Here is a 17653-nt window from a genome sequence, read left to right as displayed (position 1 = left end):
GTGTGGCGCTATCTAAAGGGGGTGGTGTGGCGTTATCTACAGTGGGGTGTTCGGCGCTATCTATAGGGTGTGTATGTGTGTTTGGCACTATCTTCAGGGGGAGTGTGTGGCACCATCTACAGTGGGGTGTGCGACACTATGGAGGTCTGTATGCTTGGCACCATTTACAGGGGGTGTGTGTGGCACTATTTACAGGGGAGTGTGTGGCACTATCTACAGAGGGGTGTGTGTGTGTATCTACAGTGGGGTGTTCGGCGCTATCTACAGGAGGGTGTGTGCGTGGCCTGTCTAAAAGGCGGTGTGTGGCATTATCTACAGTGGGGTGTGCGGCGCTATCTACAGGGGTGTGTGTGGCACTATCTACGGAGGGCTGTCTATCTACAGGGGGGGTGTGGCACTATCTACAGGGTGTGAGTTTGGCATTATCTACAGGGGTGTGTGTATGTGTTCGGCACTATCTACAGTGGGGGGTGTGTGGCACCATGGACAGGGGGTTGTGTGTGGCACTATGTACAGGGAGTTGTGTGTGGCACTATGTACAGGGGGTTGTGTGTGGTAATATCTACAGGGGGTTGTGGCGCTATCTACAGGAAACAGTGAGTGGCGCTATTTACAAGGGGCACTCAGTGTGGCACTCAGTGTGGCACTATCTACGCTGGTTTTTACGCTGCCAGTAGTGGTCAGCACATATAGTGATAAAGTGAGACATCACCTGCCTCTAAACAACCACATACCCAGAGAGAGATACCGGCCACCATAATGGTTGTCAGCCAAACTAGTGCAGAATATTTTGTCTGTTTATTAATATGGAGAAATTCTGGGAAGCCACGCCCCATAACCCACATCCACCAGATAAGTCATGCCCATAAGCCACACCCACCAAAGAAGCCACACCCTAAGTGTCCCTGGGGAAAAAAATGTTGGCAAATATGTATACAGAGCCAGAACTTTTTTATTTTTCCGTGGATGGAGCGGAGTGAGGGCTTATTTTTTGTAGGACGAGTTGGAATTTTTTGATCACTTTTTAAGACTTTTTTTTTTTTTGCGCTTCTAGTGTTTTGTTTTTGTTTTTTCTTGCATCGTTCACCGTTCGGGTAAATAACCTTTTATTATAATCATTATGTTTATGGATGCGGTGATACCAGTTATATTTATTTTTGTGTTCTTTACGTTCCTTTAACCCCTTCCCGCCCAATCACGTACAGTTACGTGATTAAAACTGGTGTCTTACCGCCTTTTCACGTAACTGTACGTGACGGAGATGAAGCTGGCTCAGGAGCCGAGCCAGCGACATCACCGCCGGGTGACAGCTGTATGTTACAGCTGTCACACTGAGGTATCGGCCAGGACCGGAGCTAGCATCCGATCCGGCCGATTAACCCCTCACATGCTGCGTTCAATAGAGATCGCAGCATGTGAGGAGTTTATAGCCACTGGCACCCAAGAAACGTGATCGCTGGGTTGCCGGTGGCTGCAAAGGCGATCGGAGGGCTAATACTTACTTCCCGGTCTGCCAGTAATGGAATCCTCCTATGCCCCGTCGTCGGCGGGCCCAGGAGGCTTCCGGTACCATCGGCAAGATGGCGCCGGCTCAGCTTCCGGCTCAGAAGCTGAGCCAGCGTCATCAGCAGTGGGTGTCCGCTCTATGTTACAGCGAACACCCCGATCTATCGCCAGGAACCGGAGCTAGCTCCGATTCCTGGCATTAACCCCTTCGATGCAGCGATCCATTGTGATCGCTGCATCCTAGAGGTTTGTAGCAAATCGGCAGCCTTGCCACGCGATGGCAAGGCTGGCGACTGCTACTATGGCAACAGGAGCCCTAACAATGGACTCCTGTCTGCCATTACGTAAGCTGATTAGGCACCGCCCAGAGGCGGAGCCTGATCGGCTTGCTGTCAGTGAACAACTGACAGTTCCAATACATTTCACTACATAGGTAGTGCAATGTATTAGAACATCAAACAAACAGTTGGACCTTCAAGTCCCCTAGTGGGACTAAAGAAAAGTGTAAAAAAAGTAAAAATAAAAGTTGTAAAACATACAATAAAAGTTTCAAGTAATAAAATAAAACACAATCGCCCTTTTTCCCTTATCAAGTCATTTATTATTGAAAAAAATAATAAAGCCATACATATTTGGTATCGCTGCGACCGTAACGACCTAAACTATAAAAATATTATGTTATTTATCCAGCGCAGTGAACGCCGTAAAAAAACAACCCTCAAAAACACTGCCATAATTACTGTTTTTTTTGGTCACTGTCTTCCAAAAATTGAAATAAAAAGTGATCAAAAAGTCGCATGTATCCAAAAATGGTATCTATACCTCGTCTCGCAAAAAACAAACCCTCACACAGCTCCATCGACAAAAAAATTGAAAAGTTATGGCTCTCACAACTTGGCGACAGAAAAAATTCATTCTCTTTCCAAAAGTAATTTTATTGTGCAAAAAGTTCTATAAATTAGGTATCGCTGGAATCGTACTGACCCGCAGAATAAAATGTAACATGTAATTTATAACGCATGGTGAACGTTGTATATTAAAAAAAATAACTAAAAAACGATGGCAGAATTGCTGTTTTTTTGTCACCTTGCCTCCCAAAAAAAGGATAACAAGTGATCAAAAAGTTGCATGTACCCCAATATGGTACCAATAAAATCTACAGCTCATACCACTACGTCTATGAAAAAATTAAATAAGTTAAGGCTCCAATAAGTCAGGAAAGAAAAATATCCAGTTTTGCCGGCCTGAGGGGAACATTTCTTCTGTTTCAAAAGGCGATGTATCAAGGCACTAAAATTAGGGAGGGTGCCTGTATTATACCAGGACAACACTTTCCCGGCACAATTCCCCATGCTGCAAAGGTGCAGAGTGTGGACCAAAAGGATAAGGAAGGACATTTATCAGTGCGACACCGGCCTGTGCAGAAAGGATCGATCACAGCGTAACACACATCTATGGATCATTTTATTCTTTTTTTTACCCATTATTATACCACCTAACTATGCCCCTGATGTACTCTGCCGAGCTCACATGTACCCCCACATTATAAACGGAAACACCAGTGATACTCCAAACAAAACTATTACCAAGCAAATTCCACCCATCTGAGCCCTACAGTGTGCCCAAACAGCAGTTTACGTCCACATATATGGCATCGCCATACCCGGGAGAACCCTTTTAACAATTTTTGAGGTGTGTGTCCCCAGTGGCATAAGCTGAGCATGACATATTTGACAATGAATTGGCATATCTAGGGAAAAATTTTAATTTGTACCTTCGGCAGCGCAATCATTTATGGAAAAGACACGTGGGGTGAAAATTCTCACTACACCCCTTAATAAATGCCTTGAGGGGTGAAGTTTCCAAAATGGGGTCACTTCTCAGGGGTTTCTTTTATTTCACATCAAAGCCTCTGCAATTGTGAACCAATACTTTATATGTCGCCAAATTAGGCCTCAATTTTACATGGTACTCTTTCACTCCTGAGCCCTGTCGAATGTCCAGGCAAAAGCTTAGGGCCACACGTAGGGTGTTTCTAAAACCAGGAAACACCGCATAATAATTAGAGAGCTGTCTTGTTATGGTGGCACAAGCTGGGCACCACATATTGGCATATCTATGGAAAAAAATCCCATTTTCACTCTGCAACATCGAGTGCACACTAATTTCTGCAAAACACCTGTGGGGTTAACATGCTCACTACACCGCTAGGAGAATACCTTGAGGGTGTTGTTTCCAAAATGGGGTCACTTCTGAGGGGGAACCACTGTTTTGGTTCCACATGGACTTTGCAAATGCAACATAGCTACCAGACACCAAATGCAGCAAAATCTGTACACCAAAAGCAAATGGCGCACCTTCCCTTCTGAGCCCTGCCGTATGCCCAAACAGCAGTTTATGACCACGTGTGGGGTATTGCCGCACTCCAGAGAAGTTGCTTTACAAATGTTGGGGTTCTTTTTTTCCTTTATTTGTTGAGAAACGTAAAAATTTGGAGCTAAAGCTACGTCTTATTGAAGAAAAAGGATTTTTTTTATTTTCACTGCCCAATTCTAATAAAATCTATGAAACACCTGTGGGGTCAAAATGCTCACTACACCCCTAGATGGATTCCTCAAGGGGTGTAGTTTTCTCAATGGAGTCACTTTTTTTGGCGTTTTCACTGTTTTGGTCACTTAGGGGCTTTGCAAATGCGACATGGCCTCCGCAAACCATTCCTGCTAAATTTGAGCTCCAAAAGCCAAATAGCGCTCTTTCCATTCTAAGCCCTGCCGTGGGTACAAACAGCCATTTATTACCACATGTGGGGTAATGTTTTACTCGGGAGAAATTGCTTTACAAATGTTGCAGTGCTTTTTCTCCTTTAGTCCTTGTGGAAATTAGAAAAAATTTGCTAAACTTACATTTTCTTTGAAAGAATGTAGACTTTAATTTTCACGGCCTACTTCCAATAATTTCTGCAAAAAACCTGCGGGGTCAAAATGCTCACTACACCTCTAGATAATTTCCTCAAGGTGTGTAGTTTCCCAAATGGGGTCACTTTTGGTGGATTTCCACTGTTTTGGCACCGAAAGAGCCCTACAAACCTGACATGGTGCCTAAAATCTTTTCTAATAAAAAGGAGGCCCAAAATCCACTATGTGCTCCTTTGCTGCTGAGGCCTGTGCTTCAGTCCATTACCACACTAGGGCCACATGTGGGATATTTCTAAAAACTGCAAAATCTGGCCAATAAATATTGAGTTGCATTTCTCTGGTAAAAACTTCTGTGTTACAGGAAAAAAAAGATTAAAAATGAATTTCTGCAAAAATAAAATGAAATTTGAAAATTTCACCTCTACGTTGATTTAATTCCTGTGAAACGTTTAAAGGGTTAAGAAACTTTCTAAATGCTGTTTTGAATACTTTGAGGGGTGAAGATTTTAAAATGGGGTGACTTTTTGGCCGTTTCTAATATATAAGGCCCTAAAAGCCGCTTCACAACTGAACTGGCCCCTGTAAAAATAGCCTTTTGAAATTTTCTTGGAAATGTGAGAAATTGCTGCTAAAGTTCTAAACCTTGTGACGTCATAGAAAAATAAAAGGACGTTCAAAAAACTATGGCAATCTAAAGTAGACATATGGGTGATGTTAATTAGCAACAATTTTGTGTGGTATAACTGCCTGTCTTACAAGCAGATACATTTACATTTAGAAAAATGCTAATGTTTGCAATTTTTCACCAAATTTTGGAGTTTTTCACTGATAAAAATTGAATTTAGCGACCAAATTTTTCCACTATCATAAAGTCCAATGTCTCACGAGAAAACAATTTCAGAATCGCTTTGATAGGTAAAAGCATTCCGGAGTTATTACCACATAAAGTGAAATATGTCAGATTTTAAAAAATGGTCCTGAAGGGGTTAAAGACAAATTGGGAAAAGGTTTTATTTTATATTTAATATTTTGTAGAGAACTAAACGCTTTATTTGAATATTTTTAGCAAATTGTATTACTCCCCTGGGGGACGTGAACTAGTGATGATTAGATCGCTGGTACAATACACTGTAACACTAATGTATCGCAGTATATCGTGATTAAGATGAAGGGGTTAATAGGAGCAGAAATATGGCAGAACTTCATTACCCCCCAGGCTGCGATGACAACCATCCATACCCCGTGATCGTGTCGCGAGGGGCTGATGATCTGTCAGAGAGGACCCCCCCCCCCCCCTCTTTCTTACAGCTTAGATTCTGCAGTCGATATTGACCACGGCATCTAAGTAGTTAAATGCCCGGGGTCGGCGTTCCCTCAGGTCTCCGGCCTTTGCAGCAGGTGTCAGGTCTTCCCTATGTCATGTGAACAAGTCCTGAGCGGTAAATGTCCTGTGCAGGAAGGGGTTAAATGAGTAAAATACAAGTTTATACTGAATCTTATTCCACAAAACAATGTATTACTCTGCTCCGCTCCACCTGCGCTGTAATATGATGAAAAGAGATCACACTGCATGTTCCCTATATATAATGTCACCTCAGTTGCTGCAGAACCTCACACCTCATATCAAACACTGACTGCATAGTGTGCACCACGTCTTGTGAGATGTCAGCAATGTCTCCGCAGTATCCGCCATGTGTCAGGTTGTCCGGAGTCAGGTCTTCATTGTCTGGGGGGGAATTTCTTCATTTTACTCTTCTCACCTGAGAGATTTGCCATAAATGTCTGATATATGGGGGTCCCACCTCTATGTGGAGAACGGGGGTCCCCCAGCCCGCCTGGTGAGGTGATGACTACATCCAGGTGGAGAATGAATGGAGAGGTGACCACACATGTGCACGACTCTCTCCATTCACTTGTATAGGAGTTCCAGAAACAGCCGAGCACGGCCAGAGGTGGAGCCGCATCTATCAGACGTTTCTGGCATATCCTGGGGAGAAATGTCCGTGTTGGGAATACCCCTTTATTCCATGTGGTGACGGCTCTGAGAAGATGTTTCCCTCAATGATCAATAAGTGAGGTTCTGTATGTCACACATGATGTTGTCCACTGTATGATCTCCATCTTCTCCTTTCTTCATAAAGACGTCTGCAGTACTAGATCCTCCAGTTTTCTCATCTTCTCCCCCATAACGTTCCTTCTCCTGAATGACCCACCAAGGATGGACAAGGACAGGAATGAGATGAGCAGAAGAATATTAGACTTCACCTTGGAGATCATCTACCTGTTGAGCGGAGAGGTAAACTTTTCTACATTATAGAACAAGTCACACATAGGGAAGGGACAATACATAATAGGAAGAATCCGGTGTCCTGTATAACAGCGTCCAGACCTTCCAAGTGACATCAAGAAGCCACCAGCAGAAAAGCTGAAGATCAGCCACCAATATGGTCAGTTATGTGTCATGTCACCAATGCAGCAATAGTAATGTTGTAGAGCAATGAGAATGACCAGGAACCAGGAGGATCAGGACTACATCTATATAGAAACATAGAAGATGACGGCAGGAGGAGAGCACATGGTCCATCTAGTCCCCCCAATATTATTTACTTTTTAGTTTTGGCCTTGTTCTATATTCTCATTGTCTTTTTGTAGGTGAGGTCTCCAGTATTACAGATGGGGGGGTCACTAGAGCTCTATACAGCGGGGTCACAATCTCCCTCTCTACTGAGGGGGGAATACTGTGTTCAGTTCTCTAAGTGTCTCTCCCCATACACAGGAGTACACAATAGTGAAGAAGACATCGGGTGACTGTACGACTCCCATCATCCATGAGTCAGGAGGATGGAGCAGTAGTCAGAGCCCCATCACAGAGCCTCCCCCTCACTCCTGGATACATGAGAAGAAGATCTTAGAACTGATCTACAAGATGACTGAGCTGCTGACTGGAGAGGTGACACTGCTGGGAATGCTGGGAAATTCTACAGTAACAGCACTGGAGGTGTCTGGGTGATGACTGTATCATTGTGTGTGTCAGGTTCCTATAAGGTGTCAGGATGTCGCGGTCTATTTCTCCATGGAGGAGTGGGAGTATCTAGAAGGAAACAAGGATCTGTACGAGGAGGTCATGATGGAGAACTACCGGCCGCGCACATCACAAGGTAAGAAGATATAGATATTATATTTTGTTTGTTTATTTTTTGAAGTGTTAATTTCGTAATGTGCAGTATATACAGACATGGGATTCCTGATCTCTGATCATACGTTCCTCGCTTTGCTGCAGTGCTGCACTAGGTTATGTTCACACGCAGAAGTTTCCATATATCTGAATGTGGTTCTTTCTGCAGTTGGTACATGAATTTTTAGTAACCACGTTCAGATAAGTTGGACAATCACAGAAATTTCTGCCACCATTTCTCCATTTGGGGATAATACAAGGTATGGAAGATCTCGGTTATGAAGAAAGACCATCAAAACTAAATGTATTTCCTGTAGAGAAGAGAAGGCTCAGGGGGAGGGGATATCTTTATATAAATGTGGAAACGTCCCTGTAAAACAATGTAATAAATTATTATTTTCATGGGCCCGCAGAGAACACGGGGTCACTGCTTACAAATAAAGGAAGTGCAATTTCATCACAAAGTCCTAAAGCCGCACATCACTGTCCGAACCGTAAAGTCATGGAACCTGCTCCCACAGTATTTGGTAATGGTACAGTGCAGAGAGATATAAGAAAGGGTTAAAGATCTTCCTTGTAAGACACAATACACAGGGTTACTGGTAGTAATGAGGAATGTGGATCCAGGGATCTGTCCGATTGTAAGTAAAACAGGTTGAACAATGTGTGTGTGGAGATATATTTCTTTATTTATTTTACACTCCGTTACATTTTATTTTAAACATTTTATTGGAATAGAGTTTCAGGGGAATCGAACTCAAGAACAAGAGGAATCCAGCAGCAGGACGCTAGAAATGTAGAAGACCTGGTCAGGGTGGTCATGGACCGTCAAACTTTACTGTTAGGGTATGTTCACACGGCAGCATCCGTTACGGCTGAAATAACGGTGCTGTTTTCAGGAGAAAACAGCACCGTAATTTCAGCCGTAATGGCATGTGCAGGAGTCTTTCGCTGCGTCCATTACTGGCGTAATTGGAGCTGTTTTTCCATGGAGTCCATGGAAAATGGCTCCATTTACGTCTGAAGAAGTGACAGACACTTCTTTGATGCGGGCGTCTTTTTTTACGTGCCGCCTTTTGACAGCGTCGCGTAAAAAAAATGACCGTCGGCACAGTACATCATAAAACCCATTCAAATGAATGGTCAGATGTTTGCCGACGCATTTGAGCCGCATTTTCGGACGTAGTTCGGGGCTAAAATGCCCGCATTACGTCCGTATATAGTGTGTGTGAACCCAGCCTTACTGTGCAGAGAGAAGCTGCCGCTCATTACAAGCCATTCTCCGTGCAGTAACACTACTGTCCGAGCTGTGCGCAGTACTTTTCCCCCTGCATGAACACAGATCCGGACAAGCAGTGAGAGGGTTAAAGAGAGACTTCCCTTGTATTATATTGTTGGGGTTCATGTGATTGGGAGTTGTGTAATATTACATACATATTATGTAATGACGGGGTAGGGAGACAGACAGGTGAGCCGTAATCTACCCGCCACTCAGTCCCTGCCTACTTGCACGGCCCGTCCTAGGCGACGGCGTACAACTGGGTGACGGTCCCTACGCTCAATATGTGCACGACAGACAAACAGACAAGGGTACACAGAAGCTAAGGGAAATGGGGCAGTTGCCCACGGCAACACCGTGAGCAACAAGAGAGGTGAACAAGCCGAGTCAAACCAGGAGTGTACGAGGTACCAACGCAGAGCAGGAGAGTAGTCAGTAAAGCCAGGGTCAATATGAAGCAGTACAATAGTACAAGCAGCAGCAGAGCCAGGAAACGGGCAGAATCACAGGCAAAGGAGGAGCAGGAAATGAAGGTATAAATAGACAGAGGGCGGGAGCTAGCTCCGTCTGGCCAGGCTGTGATAGGCTCTCCCACTTCTCAGCCTCCCAGCCCGAGTGGTAGATGATTGAGTAACTCTATCAGACTTAGGAGCAGGTGCAGACTGATTAACCACGGGCGTCGACACAGAAGCTGTGTCTGGCAGATCCTTTACATATTAATTATGTGACCGCCCGCAGTTCGGTGATATGAGCTGATTCTTGGATCTTTCAGCAGCAGGACCCATGGCGTACGGCTACTCTCTGGACCAGCCTCCTTTTTGAGAAGATTTGTCCAGTTAGAAGGATCCATTTAGTGTGGATGTGTCAGGTCTCTTATGTTCCCCTATCAGAGGGCAGCATAGGATCGGGTGGGTAGACGCTGAGATCTGGGATATAATGTTTTCAATGATATCATTCAGTATTTTCATCTAAAGAACGGTATAAATGCTGCCAGGACTTCTAGAGAAAAGCTGTGAGTCCTGCTTCCCCCGCCCACACAGAATGATTTTCCTTTGTCATCCTGCTCATAAAATCTGAGAGTTTGACAGACGTTCCTGATGGGGTTAATGCCTGAGCTTCAAACAGACGTTCCTTACTTTACCTCCTGTCTGTGCTGAACATGTAAGGAGCGATGCTGGAAGGGGTTAATATCGGCCCCCTGTCATTTGCGGTATGAGCTTCTAACCTTGTGTAAGGAGACCAGATGCCCTTAAGATTCTGTTCTGACTTAACTGTATTCTGTTAGGAAGTGTCTGTGTCTTTAAGATTGCCATGACTACTGATGTAGCTTCTGGGGGGTTCTATTTACTTCCGGAGTCTATCCCACTTCTCTGTCTTCTTCCTGTCAGGTGTAGGGTGGGGTATTTATACCTGGCCTCCTCCCTCTTTCTTTGCTTGTGAATTTTCTCCTTTCTTAGGTGTTGTGATCAAGCTCTCACTTACCCTGGGCACTAGAGTTTTGGACTTCTTGGAAACTGACCTCGGCTTGTCTCTCGTTAACCCCTTGTTTTACCGGTTTTGATTATCTGCTCCCGGCTGGTTCTTACCTCTGGTGTACCTGATTTCCACTAGCTCTGTTTTGGACTTGCTGTTTACCCTCTGGCTGTCTGGTTACCTGCTCAGGTGTAGCCTGCATTGCACTCCTTATCCAACACTGAACTCTGTTAGAACAACCTGGGTTCTGCACATCAAAAACCATCCAGCCTTGCGGTGGGCTCTGCCGAATACCTCAGAGTAGCCTTAGATTCTGTCGATCAGTGTTGTGACGGATTTGGGGTTGCGGTTTTATTTGCATGCTTACTCCCGACGGTCTCCAGCAGACTTTTTGGAATTGTGCAACCAGTGATTCTATAACATATTCGGGACGTGCAGTTGATTTTATACCATAATTAATAACATAGAAATACATTGATATCGAAACAGTAGAGGTTCACACCTTCTAAGAAACCTTGATCAACAAATAATAACTAAGGGAACCTGTCAGTAAGTTTGAACTTAACCACTAAGCCACCAGCATACCGTTATACAACCGGGTCTAGTGTTCAATACCTGCCTACCTCATAAATAGACGTTGGGGAATAGTTAGTAAAGTAATTTACAACTTACCGAAAGGAGCTCGGGAGCGGCATCAGGCGCATAGGAAGCAGAGGACTGTTCACTGCGCATGCACAGTAAAGTGAGGTGTAGTCTCCTCGGCTTCATATGTGCATGCACCCGATGCTGCTGGACTTCTTCCGGTAAGTTGTAATTTACTTTACTAACCATTCCCTAAATGTCCTTTTTTTTTCTTAGGTAGGCAGGTTTAGAGCGCTAAACTCCTGCTTCATGATGGCATATTGGTGTTTTAGCAACTTCAAACCTACTAACCGGTTCCTTTTAAATGCTATGTACAGCTTTTTTAAGTAATTTTTTATTTTTTTTATTGTTAATTTTCTTTCTCAATGCAAAATTAAGCAACTTTCTAAATAGTCCTTTTTAAAATTTCCTGCCATTTGGCTGCTGTAGTGTTTGTATAACTCCTGTAGACAGTTAATCTGCTGCAAATTCTAACTTAAATCCGTCAGTGCACTGCTCCTGGTGGCTGACTCAAGTGCTCTTCCACCTCCATTCTTTCAGTGTTAGAGATGGCAGCGGAGGGTTGTGATCCCACAAGCTGTTAGTATCGTAGTGAAGATAAGGAGGAGAGCTCACAGGCTATCAAGGTGCTTTCTCTATACTCTGACCTGCTATGTGGCTATTCCATAGTGAAGTTCTCCTACATTTCCCTCCTCCTTTTTTTTTTTTTTTCTTTTTTTTTGTTTATCAAGCAATAATGTTAGTAGAAGAGAAGAATTTCTCTTTGTTGTTTACTAAACCTTTTTTTATGAAGTGATAGAATCATGGGAGGAGGGAAATGTAGGAGAACTTCACTATGGAAGGGCCACTTGGTCCATTTTGCCTGAATTTTGAATAATTAAATTATCTTCAGAATTATTATTGAATTTTTGGATTAGAATATTTTGCTTTCTCAACACATTTCATTTTGGGTGGAGCTTTTGTTGGATATTATCTGTGTTTGGATCTAATGCACTGAGGATATGGGGCCACAACTTCTTGTTATCTTTAGTTTCAGACATTGAAAATAAAAAAGAAGTAATGTAGGATCATATAATTTACTGGCTATTAATCATGAGCGGGTGTCATTTAATGTTGTACTACTTACAGGCTATGTACACCTTTCAACCTAATTATTTTTATTGTTTATTTGGTTCCCAAATGTAAAATTAAGCAACTTTCTAAATAGTCTTCATTAAAAAGGTCCTACCACTTGGCTGCTGTAGAGTCTGTGTAACTCCTGTGGACAGCTGGTCTCCTGCAAATTCTAACTCAAATCCCTCACTCTGCTGCTGGCGGCTGACTCAACCACTCTCCCTCCCCCTTTCTTATTTTTAGTTTAGAGTTCGTTGTGGGAGTTTCATTACAGGTACGTATGCATTGTTTATTTTTCTTTTTTGTATTATGAAGTTTCTATGTTTAATACTTCATTTTATTTCATTTTGTTTAGTTTTAAACCTGTACTGATGCCGATGATGGTGTTCAATTAGCAGTATTTGTTTAGATAAATAATGCATTTTTTTTTTAAATAAAAATTTATGTAAATACGGAAATGGCTAGATGTCTGCAAAAATGTACGTATTTCTTCTCCGTTGGTATCTCATTTCTATCATGTGATTTTATATTGTGTAATCTCTGTATTTTATGTTGCGATAGATTACATTTTTATGTCGCTATTGGGATCGCAACTGTCATTTAATCTTGCTGGTTCACCTTCATAGGTTTTAAATCGCCGGAAATATAGCTCCGGCATTTGACTGCACGTCGGAAAAGGTATTTTTGATTAGAGATTCTGTATCTGGTTTCATAATTTGTCTCTACTGATTCGTTTAGTTAGATTTACCCTCCATTGGGGATATATTAGATGAATATTATTACATTGTTTTCTTTAAAGGAACAGTGTCATCACAAATTATTTTTTTATATGTTAAAGATGTTAGTGCTTTATTAAAAACGTTTATATTCATTTGTGTGTTTGTGTTTTACTTTTTCTTATTTTTACACTTTTTCTTCCCTATGGGGGCTGCCATTTTTTGTTCCATTTCTGTCTGTGTCGATTAACGACACATACAGACATGGAATACGGCAGCCACAGTCCCATAGGGACTGCGAACGGCTCCCGTCCCATTGACTTCCGTGTACGGCGTCTGTGTGGGAACTGCGCATGCGCCGCTCCCACACAGTCCAATTCGAAATTGGCGCCGTCCGGCGCCATTTTCCTGTGGACCGGAAGTCGCGGCCGGACAGTAATATTACTACTTCCGGTCGCGGCTTCCGGATTTGTGCACTTGGACCAGCGGCAGCAAACGGAGCGGACGGGCCGGAGGGAGCCGCGGCGGCAGGAGCAGGTAAGAGATTTCAATGTATGTTCGTGTTTGTGTGTGTTTACTACTGTTTGTAAACCTACTACACTGTGTGTTAGCTCCAAAAATGGCGACACACAGTGTAGGAGGTTACACCGTTCAAACCCCTCGTTTATCCCGGCACTAGCCAGGATAAAGGAGGGGGGGATGCTGAGAGCTCACTAGAGCGAGGGCTTTTAACCCAATGTTGCAATGCTGCAATTTTGGGAATAGCTCCATCTAGTGACCAAAAATGGGTAGTATTATAAATTAGAATTAATTTATAATATTTCCTGACTCGTGAAAAAAATTTGAACAATGTTTAATCACCCACACACTAAATGTTTAATTAAAAAAAACAAAACATTTTTTTCTGGCAACACAATGCCTTTAAGAGACGGTACTTGTGTCACTGGTAATTTGTGTATCAGTCTATGACTTTTGCCTTATTTTGAACAATTCGTAGGTTCAGATTGTTTTTGTTCAGATCTTCCATTTTTTAGTTAATTTTCTTTATTTTACTATATTAATTTAGACTGAATCTATTTTCTCGTTGAGTCCATTTGGACTCCGAGATTCAAATTTGAAGATCCAAAAGGATTCACGTTTGTTCAAAGTAGAAATTCTATTATTTATTTTTGAATTTATTTGTTCGACTGGAGAAATTTTTATGTTATTGAAATTTGATTTATGGTTTTGTAGCAAATGTCTCGATAGGCTGTGTTTCAGAAATCCGTTTTTGGTATTAAAACGGTGATCATTCAATCTACTTCTCAGTGTCTGTTTAGTTCTGACAATATATTGTAGTCCACATTCACATTCAATCATATATATATATTACATGATCGGTTTCACAGTTCATAAAAGTATCTGTTTGGAATGTTTCTTTTGTTACATTAGACATAACTTCTTTTTTTCCTGCATTTATACTTAAACAACATAAGCCGTTTCTTTTTCCACATTTGAAAATACCTGTTGGTTTCGGAAGATGGCTAGAGATGGAGTTGGAGGTTTTTGTCCTCAATCTACTCGGTGCCAATATATTTTTGATCGTTCTCCCTCGACGAAATGTTATGCCTGCATTTGAAGGAATGATCTTATTCAAAATTATGTCACTTTGGAGGATACCCCAGTGTTTTTGTAAAGAACCTCGAATGATGTTGTGATCATAATTATAAATTGTTATGAAATTGCTGGAATAGTCCTTCATCGGGGCTCCTTTATTGTGTTATTAAATGATCTTTTTCTATGAGACATGTTTCAGGGGAGGTAACTAAATTTTTCTGAAACGCGTGTTTGATGAGGTTTGAAGGATAACCTTTCTCTTCAAATCTTTCTTTGAGAATTTTTGATAGATATTTATATGCTTCTGTCGATGAACAATTCTTTCTTATCCTTCTGTACTGGCTATGTGGAATGTTTGTTGTCCATCTTAAATAGTGTGCACTTTTGAAATTCAAGAAACTGTTTTTGTATACATCCTTGAAATGTGTTTTTGTTGTAAATTTGTTAATAAAATGACTGATTTCTAGATCTAAAAATACAATATTTTCTTTAGATATGCTCGGGGTGAATTGAATTCCCCATGTGTTGTTATTTAAAGTGTTTACAAAGCAGTTGGCTTCTTCATGCGTACCAGACCATATAAAAAAAGAGATCGTCAATATATCTACGATAGTAGACTATGTTGTTTCTATACAAGTGCTCGTTCTCTATATTTTGGGATTCAAAATGCCGCATAAACAAATTGGCGTAGCTTGGGGCTACTCGTGTCCCCATTGCCGTGCCCCTTATATGCTTGTACAGTTTTGAGTTGTGTTTGAAGATATTGTGGGTGAGAATAAAATGTAGTCCTTTCAGTAGAAAGGCATTTTGTTTCTTTGGTAGCATGCCGTTATTTTCTAAAAAGAATTGAGTCGCCTTTATTCCAAGGGTATGATCTATATTGGAATACAGAGAAGTTACGTCTAGGGTCATCAGGATGTAGTTTTATTTTCAATTGTACTTTTGAAGATCTCTAATTAAACTCGTGGAGTCTTTGAGATAGGATGGTAATTTGATAACAAGGTTTTGCAGGTGTAAATCAATATAATGTGAAAGTTGGCTAGTAAGTGAATTTATGCCCGATATTATAATTTTGGGCAAGTGATAGAATAGTATTTCAGGATTTGTTGTTGTTAGAAATGATTTTTCTGTTTTATTTATAATACCTTCTTCGAAATGTATTTTTATTAGATTTAGGAATTCCTTCTCGTATCGATCTGTAGGATCAGACTTTAATGTTTCATAATATTTTGTGTCAGATAGTATTCTATCTGCTTCTTGAACATAAACCTCTCGGTCTTGTATCACAATTCCTCCTCCCTTATCTGCTGATTTTATTCCTATGTTTTTGTTGTTTTGCAAATCTTTCAGTGATTTATTTTTTTTTTCCTCCACTTTGTTGAGATTACTTTGACTGGGTACTATTTTCCTATTAATGTTTTTCATATCATTTGAAACTAATGTATAGAATGTTTCGAGGAAATTGCCTCTGTGGTGTAATGGATAAAAACTTGATTTGCCCTTTACTGCGTGGTGTGTGTAGGGATCTTCTGAATTGATTCTATTTTCCATCTGTTTAGGCTTCCCAGCTTCGATGGCAAAATGACGTTGTAATGTGACTTTTCTAATAAAAATTATTGAGGTCTAAAAATAATTGGAATTCATCTGCTTGTTGCGTTGGGCAGAATGATAATCCTTTGGCAAAGAGGTTTGTCTCTTCCTCTTTGAGGGTGTATTTGGATAAATAAACATTATTGTATTATCTGCCATATACATTGGCACCGTATTATTCATAGTTGATACACATCTTTTACTGGCCCATAGGATTATTTTAATACTTTTGTATATCAGAAATCTTATGGCCAAACCGTGAACCATTACCTGAGGAGTCTCACTGAACCATCTTTTTATCCTTCGTATAGAATAGCGTAGTACACTACACTATTCCTTCCAGCGGGGTCCAGTAAAAAACATGTACCCTAAACATATACTTTTTTTGCAATGGGAGCCTATAGCTGGCAGATGGCACTATATGCCATCCGTCACAGGACTCTGTTAAACGGATAAGGTGAGAAGATCCAGTGATTTAACTGAACAGTTCTCACTGCAGCTTCCCTGGGAGAACTCAATCCTTGCAATACTGTGTATCTCTGCCTCCAAGGATCGGAAGAGGGATAGGCTTGACCTGAGCTTGCTCCTTGAATAACCTTCTCTAGAACAGAGGCAATAGAGCCTGCAGTGTGCATGGTGGATGTGATCCCTTTCTCCTCGCCACACCAGCACAGCAGTATATATCGTGCCCCCGACTCATGCTTAGTCATGTCCACCTAGGTGTGCTCGTGCCGCAGACAAGAACACTCCCCACTTCCGGCCTGTACCTCATAGCTGGGCACAATACATACTCCCCGAATGAGGTGGCTGCAAGAGGGGAACAAACGACAATACATACAGCATAATAGGCATTGTTTCTATGAACTATACATAGTATATGGGGAACAAGGAGGAGTATGGAAGAGGTGAAGGCGAGGTGCGGTGATCACTGTTTACCTCTGTTACACTGACTGCATCTTCCGCATGGGAGTAGTAAAAATCACCCTTTTTCCCCTATACCGTGTATTGTTCAGTGAAGCGCTGCCTGCGGGGGGAAAGGGGCTGCATAGGCAACGTGTCTCATTGTAAGTCTATACAGTGAGATACGTTGCAGCCTTCCGTGGAAGGTATATGTTGGGAGTCCTACTGACGTGTAACTCTGACAGAAGGCTCAAAACTAGTTTTGAACAGAGCCTAAGATATACACCCATCAGCCATGACATTAAAACCACCTTCCTAATATTGTGTATTTCCCCTTCGTGCCAACAAAACAGCTCTGATTCATCGAGGCATAGAACTCCACAAGACCTCTGAAGATTTCTGTTGTATCTGGCACCAAGACGTTAGCAGCAGATCCTTTAAGTCCTGTAAATTGTGAGTCCTCCAAGGATTGGACTTGTTTTACCAGCGCGTCCTACAGAGGATCGATCGGATTGAAATCTGGGGAATTTGTCAACACCTTGAGCACTGAACACTATGAAGTTCGTGAACTCTTTGTCATGTTCTTCAAACCGTTCCTGAATAATCTTTGCGGTGTGGCAGGGCACATTATCCTGTTGAAAGAGGTCCCTGCCACTTGACAATACTGCTGCCATGAAGGGGTCTACCCTATATATGACCATGTTTAGGTAGGTGGTATGTTTCAAAATAACATCTACATGAATGCCAG

At 41.9% G+C, this 17653-nt stretch overlaps 2 protein-coding genes across 2 annotated transcripts in view; both read left to right on the top strand.

Annotated features, from left to right (window-relative positions):
* Positions 1–17653, top strand: part of LOC142663916 (uncharacterized) — a 201765-nt gene that overhangs the window by 166794 nt on the left and 17318 nt on the right. The window lies entirely within an intron of this gene.
* LOC142665157 (oocyte zinc finger protein XlCOF7.1-like) overlaps positions 1–17653 on the top strand; it is a 38679-nt gene that overhangs the window by 7801 nt on the left and 13225 nt on the right. Inside the window, exons 2-4 of the mRNA XM_075844728.1 lie at positions 6563–6717; positions 7198–7371; positions 7456–7579. Coding sequence (XP_075700843.1) covers positions 6640–6717; positions 7198–7371; positions 7456–7579 — 376 coding nt within the window. The 5' untranslated portion in view covers positions 6563–6639. The remainder of the gene's footprint in view (positions 1–6562; positions 6718–7197; positions 7372–7455; positions 7580–17653) is intronic.

This window comes from Rhinoderma darwinii, chromosome 1 (assembly GCF_050947455.1).
Source record: "Rhinoderma darwinii isolate aRhiDar2 chromosome 1, aRhiDar2.hap1, whole genome shotgun sequence".
NCBI classification, from domain to species: domain Eukaryota; kingdom Metazoa; phylum Chordata; class Amphibia; order Anura; family Rhinodermatidae; genus Rhinoderma; species Rhinoderma darwinii.
This window is presented reverse-complemented; position numbering and strand designations above follow the sequence as displayed.